General features: G+C 43.0%; 1 protein-coding gene across 8 annotated transcripts in view; it reads right to left on the reverse strand.

The window, feature by feature from the left end:
- Positions 1-196: 196 nt before the first annotated feature.
- The window catches only part of fhip1aa (FHF complex subunit HOOK interacting protein 1Aa), a 27,929-nt gene continuing 14,103 nt past the window's right edge, over positions 197-14,022 (reverse strand). For 7 of the 8 annotated variants that reach the window (XM_085276515.1, XM_085276517.1, XM_085276520.1 and 4 more), the window contains 11 exons: positions 12,914-13,134; positions 9,028-9,708; positions 7,368-7,526; positions 7,153-7,239; positions 6,405-6,572; positions 6,074-6,153; positions 5,684-5,886; positions 3,382-4,386; positions 3,108-3,286; positions 2,836-2,956; positions 197-2,172 (listed from right to left, as the gene is read on the reverse strand). In XM_085276515.1, the coding sequence (XP_085132641.1) occupies positions 1,973-2,172; positions 2,836-2,956; positions 3,108-3,286; positions 3,382-4,386; positions 5,684-5,886; positions 6,074-6,153; positions 6,405-6,572; positions 7,153-7,239; positions 7,368-7,526; positions 9,028-9,708; positions 12,914-13,039 (3,009 nt within the window). In that variant the 5' untranslated portion in view covers positions 13,040-13,134 and the 3' untranslated portion in view covers positions 197-1,972. Of the gene's footprint in view, positions 2,173-2,835; positions 2,957-3,107; positions 3,287-3,381; positions 4,387-5,683; positions 5,887-6,073; positions 6,154-6,404; positions 6,573-7,152; positions 7,240-7,367; positions 7,527-9,027; positions 9,709-11,890; positions 12,021-12,913; positions 13,135-14,022 lie in introns of those variants that run through there. The other variant, XM_085276521.1, reaches the window with a different exon arrangement.

Genomic DNA, 14,022 nt, shown 5'->3' on the forward strand with positions numbered 1-14,022 from the left:
TGTTGGCCATTATGGTCATTTGTGAGGCAGAAGATGAAACTGCTGACATGACATTCGCTGGCTTATTGAGAGGAGCTGAGAAAACCTGCCAGCTCAAGAATCCAGGAAGGATCCCAGTCTGAGAGCTCCCTCTGGTGGTTGTCTTAGTCACTGCTTGGAAATGGAAAATGTTTACTCAGCACACACACACTTCAAGTTCAAGGTTTTTAATTATTATTATTATTACTATTAACAGAGGCATTCCTTTGTATCTGAGACAACAGTGAACAGCAGCCTGGTTAAATCTTGAACACAAAACAGATCAAAAGTCGTATCAGATGAGTCTTTGGAAGATAAATCTACTGAAATTGGTTGATCAACTGCAGTCGTGCCACAGAGGTGTTAGACAGTGAGTGGCACTGTGGTATTAGAAGGCTGATAAAGTGCTCTGCAACATTCATAAAGACCTATTCAGCGGTCCTGAAAATGGCTTTGACTTGTAGATTTTGAGCCGTTTTGTAAAGAAAAAATAAACGTATTTGTATCAAGTAGGAATCAAACAATTTAAAATGAAACACAAAGTTTCATGTTTCAGATTTAAACCTAAAAGTAAAATCCAACCTTCTCAGCTCAACTTCTAGATAAGACCATTGACCTACTCGGTGTAGTTCACACATTCCTCTGCTCAATCAAAAAAAAACAACTACATTTTCAGCTCATGCTGCAAAGTTTCATATTGCTCTTGTTTAACTCCTTCACAAATCAGGCAACATTGTGAAGTGAAATCATAACTTAGACAACAATTTGCAAGTATTTCTATGTTGGAAGGTTCATTCAGAAGAAGCATGCTTTGTAACAAAATATATATGTATATATCTCATAGCATCTCCTTATACTGATAACCACGTGCAGACTAAATTAAAGGCAATTCAAAGCAGGCTACCTTCAACACAATCCAAACTGATTTTCAACAGATGCAGAACTATGATTGAAATTTCAAACTGATCACAGCTAACACAACACCCTCAGCAGACGAAGGACCGCACGCTTAAAAACAAACAAAAAAAGCAACTAACCTCATCAAGAAAAAAAATGGCAACAGAAAAAAAGAGCTTAAATACCCCGATCCCGTTACGAAACATGCTGAACTTAATTATTCTTGATTGTCACCAGAACATACAATATGTACATTATGAGGCATCATAAAGGTAAGGCAGACAGTTAAATACGTCACTGCTGAACCTGGTTTGTCGGTTTTTCGCAGATATGGAAAGGCGCAGAGGCCACAAGTGTGGAAATCTAGTGCATCGTTTCACCTACAGCTGTTTAAGAAAATCTCCTGAGGTACCGTCGTGAATCAACAGGGAAGGAAACAAAATCTAAATCTAACACGATGATTTTGTGGAAACGCCCCTTCGTGAAGACATATTTTCGCCAAAGAATTAAGTGTCACAACAGTTGCATAAGAACAAAGTTTGGGTGCGTTTCTGTGAAGTTGCCAGCACTGCACCTTGCAGTGATCCATAGACGCAACACTTCTGAAAGGCCACCTGAGTAATATCGAGTACCACACTGAGCAGCGGATGTCGTACTGTGGATGGAGCTGGTTGTAGAAGACATTCGGGTTGAGGTCAGGACCCAGACGGTTCAAATAAGGGCTGATGACTGCTTTAATTCTTTAAATGTCTACAGTCTTTGGTTAGTGGTGGAGCTGGAGCCTTAGTCATGAACATTTCGGCTGGTTTAGAAATCCTCCTTGGCTGCCAAATTCTTTCCAGAAGTGGAATGAATACATTTAAAAAGTTCATGAAGTTTTTCTTTTGCTTGGAAAATAAATACTCTATATTTTTAAAAAGTAGTTGTATAAAAATCACTGGATCTAAAAAGGTTTCTATCAAGCGCTGCCCAAAAAGGACATAAATATCAAAAGAGACTCTTTTTATAATCTTTCCTAGTTAGGCTGGACTCTTGACGGAGGCCTAATGGGACACAATTACTCTTCCATAGGAATGTAAGATAAGATGGAGTGCTCTTGTGCAATTGCAGCCAGTTCTTTAAGGAACTCAGTGAAGAGGATGGTAGCGAAGACCTCGGTCCGCTCCAGGGAGATAGCTTTGGGTTTTGGTGGGGGTGAATTCTTTAGGATCCTTCCCCCCTCGTGGTGGTTGGAACCGCTGCTGCCGCCGCTTTTGTCTGTGAGGATAAAGATTGAATGAGTTGCACCGACTAACAACCACGTGAATACGCTGACATACTGTACATGCAAAAGTCTGGATTCAAAGATATTCTCTAAACATATTTCCGTTTCCTGATTTCTAAATACTACGCTCTGCTCGTCTAAATAATTCCCTTTAAAATTCCTTTCTTCTGACAACAGTTTTTCAAGCCTGCTCAGCTCTGAACCTACAGGGAATATAGTTCAAAACCCCGGCTAAAGCTTCAGGGCTAGAAAGAGAAAGCAGCTCAACTCCAAAGACACACAACTTAAAGAACTCAGCACAGGCAGTTAGATTTATTCTGGTACCAAACAGGAGCCCAAAAACAACCAATCAGGAATGCCGATGTTGCCTTGAACCATATTTAACACCATGCTGGTAAAGCTCAGGAATAATAAACAGTAAATCTAATGCAATCTGCCTTACTAACCATCTGGAATCTACCAAAATACTTCCCAGAAAGCTTTTACAAACAAACTATTCCTGGCAGGGCTAGCAGGGTAGCTTATGGGTTCTCACAGTATAATCAAAGAGATATATACATATATAAATAGATACTTGATTTTTCATACTGTTATAGAGCCATGTGCAGATTTCAATAAGAGCTAAAACAGAAAAGGAGAATCTGAGCTGTTGTCACCTGTTTCTATGAACGAGGGCTCCCGAGCCATTAGACAGTGTTGGGCAGCAGTGATCAGCTCTGTAAAGTCCTTCTTGCTGGCAGCCAGCTCCTCTATCTGGTTCTTTACAATGGCTAGTACCTAAAACACAAAGCAAAAGCAACATGATTTGCATGTGCACCATTTACAGAGGTGATATGATTAAGGCTCAGATAAAGACAAGCGACTTAAAACTAAAAGTGCCAAGTATTTCCAAATCCCCCAACTAAGACCTCAAAACTTGAGGGGTTACCTGGTAAAGAGAGCGAACAGTCGGCTGAAAAACCAAGTTGGTGTTGAGGAGGAAGGAGCGCAGCAGAGGCTGAGGGTAAGCAGCTAACTGGGCCAAGATACCCGTCAGCAACAGGTTGACATGAAGCGAGTTGGATAGCATGTTCTCCAGACGAGATAAAAGCACGCTGATGAATGGACCTGCAGGGAAGGAGGTTCAAAATAAAAATTCTTTCCAAATTCATTTTTGAACAAATGATGAGACTCCTACAGAGCTAAGATATTCCTCAGCTCACCTGTAAAAGGTAGTGAATGGTTTTTAGTCGCACTCCCGCTGCGAAACCTGTTGATTGTCCCAAATGGTGAATGCAGTTTCTCTGGCTCTGGCGTTTCAGCAGAGAAGGAGGCGAAATCCATCTCGTCCTCCTCCACCACCTCCACAGGCGTGATGGGCTTCTTCACCTCTCTGTCAGCTTTGACCTGTTTTTCACCTGCTTCGGGGTCCAAAGTGCGAATGAGCTCTTCATACTGAGCCAAGAGATCGTCACCCAACGCTACAGCAGTCGTGTTTTGGAGGTTGGCGTTGCAATCCGTCTGACCATTAGCCTTTGCGTCCAAGCTATTCCTGCTATTATCAACGATCGCAGAGCCTGGAAGTGTTAGATTGAGCCCATTTTTGAGGGGAATGTCAGCTGAGCCTGGCTTGGTTTCATCCGTTTGCGAGCTACTGGGTTTACTGGTGCGCTCGACATTGCCGGAGTCTTTCTTTGCGATGAGATCGTACACCATGACGTCATCCTGGAAGTCGTTCTCCTCGATGTATGAGCCTTTAACCAACATTCGTGCTGTTCTCCTCATCTCCTGGATGTGCTTCGGGGGCTCAGCAGGAGGCGGAGGGGGAGGTCTGCTCTCTGCCGGAGCATCGGCGGTCTGCACGGGGCACGCGTCGTAACTGTCGTCCCACTCCAGCTCCAGCTGGTTGACAGGAAGCGGGTCTGTACCCGGCAGCACGCAGGATCCTGCTTGCGATGCAAAGGGATGTTGAGCTTTCTTGAGAGCGATCTGGGGGTGCCGACTCGTTAGCCCCGGCTCTTCGAGGACGCCCGGCTGGTATTTCTCAGGAGGTGGGTCCTCGCCATCGTACGGGGCTGACCACACCCGGCAGGCACATATGCAGCTGCTGATGCTCAGACGGGCGTCGTAGAGGTAATGAAGATAACTGACATCCAGGTAGATTTCTGACCCGATGGTGCAGGAGTTTCCTGAGCCATCATTTTCTTCAGAGAAACTCATTTCTTCCTCTGATTTAAAAGAAAGAAAGAAAGAAAAAAACAGATAAGAACTGTTGATAAAAGCTGGTGTGCCTCAGCACAGCACTCACACAGAGCACAACTAATGAGTTTGACATGTAACTACAGGGGGTAAAGTGATGTAATGCATCGAAACAGCGGGAGATCTCGCCATTTGATAAAATACTCACAATCAGCCCCGTTACATGTTGGTTTCCCAATTAAATGCAGATCTACACCTTACAGTGCGCCATATGTCTGAACAGATTTGGGAAACGTTCCATTAATAAATTATCCCATTTTCATTTTAGTTCCTCAACCACCACATTAAAGGATTTTTTTTTTTTCACCATTTATGCCAAATTTTCTGACATGTTATTAGGTTATAATATCCAACGTTTCAGTTACCTGACTGAGTGAGTTGATTTGAGCCCATTATTCAGCCAGTTAGACTAACTAACCAACTGGAATAACTGGAGCACTTGACCATGCTTTTCTACTTGGGTATTGACAGATATGGATACTTATCCATGTCTCTCAGGAATATAATATATGTGGAAAGATCCGAGAGCATTTAATATTTTTTAAGGTATTACATGTATTTAAAGTTTGTTGTTGCCATGACAACAGACACTGTCTATTAATCTTTCCTTGGGAAAAGAAAAGGTGTTAACAGTTAATTTATTATTTTTGTTCTGTAACGTTAAATACAGTTAACAGTGTGCATTTTAACATAGTAAGCAAAAAGAATCAAGCTTTTCAAATAGAAAAGAACTGTTTTACACCATCAGGTTAGGGCTGAGCAGTTGATTGAATTTTCTTAATATTAAACAGCAAGCAAAAGCAAGTCGCTGTGTGAGGATCTGCCTGCATGAGCCAATCACAGATGTTCCCTGCAGTGCACTGCATGAACTTCCCTAGGTTTAGCTTGGATCAGTAAAAAAACATAAAAATTAAATAATTAATTAAAATAAAACGGAGCAACAACAGATAACAGACCGTCTAAACAACAATCAAATGTCTGGCACAGCAGGAGGCGAAGAGCTTCTCCCTTGAAGCAGATCATCATTTGATGTTTGGAAATATGCCAAAAAGCAACACAACCAACTTATTCAACCGCCTGAAAACGCAGAATTAACTGCAGTGTAGTTAATGCAAAATTAATAATTTAGGCTTCAGGAAGGCGGTAAACATGCTGGACGAAAGACTTCATCATACCAAAGTCACTGTGGCCATACATTTTACTATAAACACAAAAAAAACCTGCAAAAAACCTGCAAAAGTAATACTCGATTGTTCTATTTGTTACCTGTGTTTCCCGAATTGTCAGGAGTCTCTCCGCCCTTGGAAAACAGAATGGAGTCCAGCTGCCGGAGTGGCGGCGGGCTGCGATCGGGAGAGCAGCAGGATGGCGTTAACGCCAGGATTTTCGCTGCTGAGGCCGAATAGCAGTCCCGCTCCCTCACTACACGTCTCTGACTCAGCATCATGTGATTACAGGGGATCAGGTACCTGGGGAGGCATATGAGAGGGAGATGTCAGGAAAGCCAACGTGTGGCTGTAGGCAGAGAATGGTGAGGAGGGGACAGCGGGCAGATGGTAACAGCGGGAGGTTGCGAGTAAAAGCTCATCGTAATGTAAAGCAATTAGATGCAGCATGTTACCACGAGTGGGACGTGTCAGCGTGCGGGCCGCTCACCTTAATACGAGCTGCAGCATCACATCTTCACAGTATAAACCAATGAGAGTGCGGAAGAGTGCCAAGGACACAATCCCCAACTGTAGAGTTTAATCAAGTCAGAGAGACACAACAGAGCAAATTTTAAACACTAATTTATTCAGTCCTGAAGATATTTGCACAATAAATTTCACAATATAGGAGAACTGGTTAAACAATCACATATGTTTCCTGTAACAGTAGAAAGAGCATCTGGGACCATTTGTAAAACCTGTTCCTGGCTTATTAAACCTGAGCCATGCTCTATGTGCTGCATGGCAAAACTCGTTCCCTTAGCTGTGTGCTGGGTTACCTGGAAAGGTGTGTTGATGCGGCTGACTAGAGTATCCAAGATATGGACGTTCTCGTGACGGTGGAGGAGGATGAAGGAGAGGAAGGTCTGCAGCAGTGCTGGCTCGGTTACACTTCGCAGGAAGAGGTCCAGGTAAGCTGTGGTGGTCATCACCTCCTCCAGGGTCACCTGTACACACGCAGGAATCAGTCAGCAGAGCTTGTGTGAGTGCCACAATAAATGATCAAATATTAAAACCTGATTCTGTATCGTAGCAGTACTGAATTAAGGATTCATTTAAGCGAGGGAAATTAGGTAATTAGGTAATTTAATTATTGCGTGCGGTATTGCCTCATTATAAAAGAACTAAACAAATCATTGCATTATATAGAATTAAATATGATGTCCTTGACTATACATTAAATAGCCTAGAATATGGGTCGTCTTACACTTTCTTCCAACTCTCTCTCTTGATAGTTTAACCTAACTAGTGTCCTTTTTACCTTTAGACACAGCCCAGTTCATGGATTTTCTGATGCCAAGCTCATATTTAATGGATGACAGTGACGGTGATAGCTATCAGCTCAATTAATTTCTTGGGTAGAGGGGAAGAAATAAGAGTCATTTTTGGAGTGTTTATGCTTGTATGTTTTTGTTGACACACCGCGTCGTCCTGCAGAATAACCGCTTTCTGTAATTGGGAAATGAAACAGCAAAATGGCAAGTACTTCCTTTGACCCAGGTGAAGAGAAATTGTGCTACTGCTAACCTTGTGGAGTGCTGGTGCAAGGACAGGCACAAGGAAACCATTGTAGATGTAACTAACCAGCTGGTCTCTGATATCAGGGTGGGCCACCTGGGAGCAGTCAATATCAAGGAGCATGTCAGTCAAGCGTGTAGCCAGGCAGGAGGTTGCAGCCATTTATCACACGTGAATGCATTTTTCATGAGGCAGAGCTTTTATCGTGCGGCTCACGTCTTCACCTGAATAACAGCGTTGCAGAATTCCAGTGAGTTGAGAAACTGGATGAGTGATGGCATCTGAAGCCAGTCCTCTTTGTGCAGGCAGTGCCACTCTTCATTGGGGACCTCCAGCTTGGTGGGCAGAGATGAATACAGGCCGCTCAACCCTGTGGCCAGCACCTGCCAAATGAGGTTTTTATATTTAATCTATGCACCGTTCATATAAAGTTTCCTCCAGAACCAAAATATAATTCAAATTTGTGGTTCTAAGTATAATTTACTTTTAATTTTGGGTAATTAATTTTCTTTAATTGAATCATTGAGACAAATTGTTTAAAATAATGACATTCCCATTACTCTCATGCATGAGGTAAGTACAGCTACATTATAACGGCCCATTTACCTGAACATAGGAAAAAGCACACTGTGTTGCACATACATGCATCATGTAATATAAGAAGTCTATTAAAAATCATCTGCCATAAATTGATTACAGAGAGAATGTTATAAACTTCATTAAACATTAACGAGGTAGTGTACCATATAGCAGATGCAGACACACACACACCTCCTCTGCTGTCAGTTTTACCTTAAGCTTCAGCAGATTTATTACTGTGTTTTACTACAAAGCTAAAACACTGGTGTAAATCACTTCTTGGCCTCTGCTTTGTAACTTGTAATGCAAATATAAGCGGATGCAGCAGTCTACATATCAGCCTGCTGCTTTCTCCTTGCACAGATTTATGCCTCCTATGGATCAGCTCAGCTCGGAGACCTTTAGCAGTATTTGAGATGCGACGTGACTAATGCTTTAATTTCAAAATAAGATTCCATCTTATTTTGAAATCCTTGTGTTCTGGGCCAGATTATCCAGGCATTCTGGGCATATGTCCACAGGCCTCAGACACAGTTGAGGGCCCACCCAAGCACCAAATAAAAAAAAAAGAAAAAATAATACCAGATTTTGATTCTCTTAAACTTTTTTGGATCATAAAAACATATATCATGGGCGCAGTGTAAGGTACCCTGCTCTCCACAGGCACACATTCCCATATGATCTGTCTAATTACTTAAGAAGCAAAAAACGTGTAATCATCAAATCAAGTTGGCGCGTGCCCATCGCATATTTGTGCCCAGGGGTCTTTAACTGGGCATGCCTGCATTGTAAGTACCAAGAACTGCTTTACAAATGCAACACAGGCTATACCAGCGCAACCAAATTAAAGTGTAAGATGAGTGACATTATTAGTATTGTAGTATTGTACACGTTCCTCTGCAGCATTATTCCGCTGTGCCCTTCTTGTAGACGCCAGTGGAACCAATTAAATTCTGTCTGCATTCAAACCTCATTTTGAAAGCACTGTCTGCAGCCGTGAATTAATGACGTTATTTACATGGGATTATCTTGCAGCTGTGCTGTAATCTTATAAATGCCACACATTTGGTGCCAGATTTTTATTTACCCTTGTTTTGGGGTTTGTTTGTTTTTTTGCTTTTTTAAGCGAGCCCATGAATTAATCACCATCTGCTCTCTGACTAATTATGACACCCAGACACAGAAATGTCAAGGAACAATGCTGCCAATGTTAGTGCGTGAGTGGGATTATTTAGTATTTAGGACAAAACGATTCCTTTTGAATTTTACGGAAAGTGAGCCGCTGAGCTTCCATTTGGGACTGACCGGACAGAAGAAGGTGTTCTCTGCGATGTGTTTGGCCACTCGCTCATTCTCAGCAGACAAAGACATGATGAGCAGTAAGGCATCTCTGGCTTGCTGGCCCACCGTGCCCTCTCTGTGAATAAAAGGGATGAGCAGGGAGAAGATGAGGAAGTTGGTGGCTCCCTGATCCTCGCTCGTGTGGAAAAACAGCTCCAGAATTGAAGGGTCCTTCGCCAGGACGTAGCACAGCTGGTTGAGCAGCAACACCAGCTCGGCTTCGACCGCAGGCGCAGTGGTGCTCGAACAGGAGGACAGCAGCATCATGAGAGGCCGCAGGATGGGCTTGTGGTGCAGCAGAGGCTGGCGCGCCTGGCCCACCAGCATCTCGTACATTTTCAGCTGCTCCAGCTTCATGTCGTCCGTGAACTCTCGACGGAGGCTCCACACAAACAGACGCTCCATCACGTTCTCCATCACCACAAACTCCAGGATGGGGCCCATGGCTCCGGCCTGACCGCTCTCCTCCTCCATCAGCAGGAACAGCATGTGCTCCACATAATTCTGCACCGCGTTTGCCTCGTCTCCAGGGATGGGGCCGAAACGAGAGCTGCCGCTAGAGCCGGCGGTGAGGTTGATGACACTGAGGGAGGACAGGGCGGAGCTGCTGCGCAGGGGATCATGCTTTTCAAGGATCTTCACTACCTACAGTACAAGAGAAGAGGATGATATGAGATCTTAGACTTTTACGTCACCCAAGAAAGTGTCTGTCATACAGATAAACTCCTGTTATCTTTGATCTAACCTCTGTGGTATAAGAGGTTAGATCTGAAATGTTGGCGTTTTATGATGCTTTTATTACAATACGATGCCATGAAAACCACACATGCTGGATTGCTAACAGACAAACAGACCCTACTTTGTGGGGGAAACTGTGTAATTGTTTTTAATGAAATACTAAAGTTTAAACTTCTCAGATGTTTTCTATGTTCTTATGGGAATAAAATATGGGTTTGTGAGATTTGCAAATCATTGCATTCTGTTCTTATTTACACTTTACACAGTGTCCAAACTTTTTTGGAAGTGGGACTGTATGCAATACAAATAGGTACAATCACTTCCTTATTCCTGACAGGTTCAGTTTCAACAGAAGTGGAGTGGGGACAAGCAGCACTGTATGAATAAACTCACTTTGGTTGCACAGAATAATACAGTCCTTTGTGTATCCAGTCCCTCCCGTGTGTGTGTGTCTGCTGTGTAGAAACCAGTGTCACAATAATGGAGCCAGTGTCCCCAAGCTGACGCTGCTGCCATGACAATAACAGTCTGTGTATGAGATAACTGGGCATGGCTAATGGCAGCAAGAGAACAGAGTCTGTAATCCCAGCCTGAGCTCAGTGGAACAAGCCACAGGGATCAGTCCAGCTCAGGCTCTCCTTCCAATTCTGAAGTAACAGGAAGGAGGCAGGGGATAAGATTTTCCCAAACTGAACAGCTGGAAGAATGGAACCATGATCATGAACCACCTTACACTGGTGACGTTATGGTCGGTTCCAAAAGGGGTCAGTATTCACAGTGTTTTTTGTTGTTGTTTTTCAGGATTTGCCCAACGATGCTGATTGGTGGCATTATTTTACATATTAAGCTGGAACATGAGAGATACAGAGGCCTTTTAAAATGTGACGAAGAAGTAGGCTCAGGCTGGATCAATGTCAAATATTTCCCAAGAGCAGTCAGTCATTGTTATGCTATGGATGCTGGCATAATAGTGCCATAGATATGGGAGGATCCTCAAATGACAGTAGTATCATATTGCCAGCCCCCAGTGCCTCACTGTGTCTGTGACAGTAACTTCAGTTAACCATCAGACAGAGCAATGGACACATTGAATCATTCAGAATAACATTCATGGTTTAAAGACAGATCTTCACTGTACTCAATTATGAAAAATCAAGACTGCAAACGCCAGTGAGGAAGGAAAAGTCAAGTGTCATAGCAAATTCAGACAAAACTGCCAGATTTTCTTGACGACTAAAATGAATCAGAGACCTTTACAGGATCACCATAAACACGCTGCCCACACTACACACAGACTACAGTTAAAGACTGTTGCCAGCAACTGACAGATCACTTAACGTGACGCAACACACAGCTCCGTGACGCCTGGAGAGAAGCTGATAAGAGCCAGCAAATGAACCTAAAGCTAATCTTCAACTCTGAAACAGCCAGAGCTTCTCACACAAAGACAAGGTCATTACTTACAGCGTGTTCACTGTTTTCTGAGCTGAAACAAGTCAAGAGCATTCTTATCAGGCTAGAGATTAAGTAAGAATGAAAACAAAACTCTGTGTGAGGTGGATTTGTGCTGCCTGAAGCAAATCGAACTTTAATCCGAGCCCAGAGTTTTTGATTACGGCTACTGTCAAGATGGGGATGAAAAATATGAAGCTGAGCAGACAGCTAGCAAAGACGGCCACATGACTCATGAGGTGTCTGTTGACATTGCTTAGTATTAGCTGCAACAGACTGATCGTGTTTATTTCACAGTTACAGTTGTTATTAAAAATATCCCATTTGTGTGACAAGTTGAAAAGTGTAAAATCTACAATTGTGCAAAATTTTAAATGCTTTGAATGTCTTGTACATCATTAAACGGTTTATCATCACTAAATCCCCAGATGTTTCACATTGGCACATTAGTTATACAACCACTCACATAATAAAGAGCTGTATAAAGAGCTAACATCTCTAAAATGTCAGGAGTAGTTAGTCATTATGAGAAGTGTTTGTGAACTAAAAATCAAGAATGTGGGATACTGTTTGTCCGTGATTTGAAGAGCCCAGTGCGTGCTCCCGACCAAGGGAAAACCAATTCTACAGGGGAGACCTACCTCAGCACTTGTGCAGGTGAAACCAAAGGGAAGATATGCTTCACCATATTTTCTAGTCTTTGGCTTAGAATGAAGTTGGTTTGGAAACATATTCAGCTATGCTTCATCTCCTGCTTTGCGTGGGCGCCCCGTGCTAGCAGTGTCCAAGCGTTTTGGGGGTTTTTTCACCCTTAATACAAAGAAAACAGAAAACCCCAACAATTACACAAACCCCTGTGAACAAGCGCTTTGGTGACAGTGGGAAGGAAAAACTCCCTTTTAACAGGAAGAAACCAGAACCATGCTCAGGAAGGGGCAGCCATCTGCCACATATTTAGATTAGAGTTTAACACAATGTCTTTAAACTTGCATAGTTTTAACACTAATGAAACCAAAAGTGGGATTCTGCTTGATTTTGATAAATTCGGGTCAGTCATCACATTGACAACCATAAATGTAGATGGCAGTTACCATTATGCTCCTCTATGTCCTCATTATTCAGTGTCCCCCTGCCCCATGTTAATGTGTGCAGAGTTTGTTCATCTCTGTGTGGGAGGAGTGGGATTAACAGGCTGCCATGTCCTGCAGGGGAGTGAACAGGGACACAAGCTGCTGGAAAGAACCAGAAGTCTGAGACCGTCAGCCTTTTACCGCCAAGATTCCACTGGCCCTGCTCACACTGCAGTTTACTGTTATAGGGGGACTACATGAGTCATTTTTTGCCATCAGGTTTTGAGGAAGGAACTAAATAGAATGTGCATCTTTATTTACAAGATTTTAATATATTCACTTCACAAGGGTTTCGTTATATTCTACTGTACAAAAGTCTTATGCCGCATTATCGTTTCCAAGGAAAATGGAAAATGGGTGCTTTTTAACCACATTTTTGTTTGTGAACATGTTTGTTTAACCTTTTTAGAGGATATCAGGTGAATACTTCGGAAGTTAAGAGATCCAGATTCTTTGCTTCTAGTGTGAAAAACTAAGCTGGCTGGAGAATTCACAGTTCTGAGACTGTTAGCTTGGCGCTGGTGTTTTACCTGAGCCCAGTGGTTCTTGAACACAATCATGCAGGTCTCTGGGTCCACCCCTTTCAAGACCAGAGACTGTCCATCACGGTTTCCACTGGCAACCACAGAGGCCATCATGGTGACCGGATCGCACATGGGTTAAACCATGTCATAGGCAGGACAGGGAGGGCTTTCCTGGCTGCTCACTGGGCGTTACCAAAACCAGAGAAAGAGAGATGATCACAGGAGACCTGAGGAGTCAAATAAAAGAGGAAACACAAAATGACATCATACACAAAGCCAAAAAAAAGTTTGCTTCATAGGATAGCAGCACAATGATACGGCTGGTGATTGCTGCAGACTGCAACCCCTCTTTGCTTCTGCATGGCCAGCTAGGAGCTATGACAAGCATGCAGGAGAGAGAACAATAACAAGCCAAGTCAGAGGAGTCAGTCGAGGAGAGAAAGAGAAGCTGCTTCAAGTTAGACTTTACCGTCTCCTGCAGCAACTCTGCGCTTCACACCGAGCTGTCAAATCGCTTTTGGAATATATCATACGCCCCCATTGGATTCCTGCAGGCCCCTGGACATCACTCTCATTACAGAAATATTTTGTGACATCAGAAGGCGAGCAGCAATTGGGTGTGTCTGCTATGGCTGAGTGTGGGGATCAAGGAGGGTAAAAAGATTTAAATAAAATACAGGACAATGTTAGTTCTGTAGATCACACGTGATTAATTGCATGTCCCGCTTTTACTTCTGGATCAGAAATATTACAAAATGTATGAAAGCACTCTTCACACCGCTTGTTTGGATGAAGAACATATATTATTTTAGCCTGAGGGCAGCTTCGCACAGCAGTTCCAACACTCACACTGGCACCATAAAAAATCTGGAAGAGACTCAATCTTTTTCCCCCGTAAGAAAGGAACTAGTTTGTTGTTTCCCTTGGAAAGCATGTTCATGGAAAGATTCATACAGCCAAAACTGAACAGAATGAGAGTAGGGCTTTTCGAAACAGAAACATGTGAGCTGCCATATAACCAAAACAATACGAGTTCCCTGCCACACAGTTCCCTGTGACACGCTTCCAGGTACTGTGCAGGCCTTTGCTTCACAAGAAAGAACATCAGGATGTAA

Source organism: Mchenga conophoros, linkage group LG6 (genome assembly GCF_057382185.1).
Source record: "Mchenga conophoros isolate Kocher_MC1m ecotype Shallow Benthic linkage group LG6, M_conophoros_male_GT1.1, whole genome shotgun sequence".
NCBI classification, from domain to species: Eukaryota; Metazoa; Chordata; class Actinopteri; order Cichliformes; family Cichlidae; genus Mchenga; species Mchenga conophoros.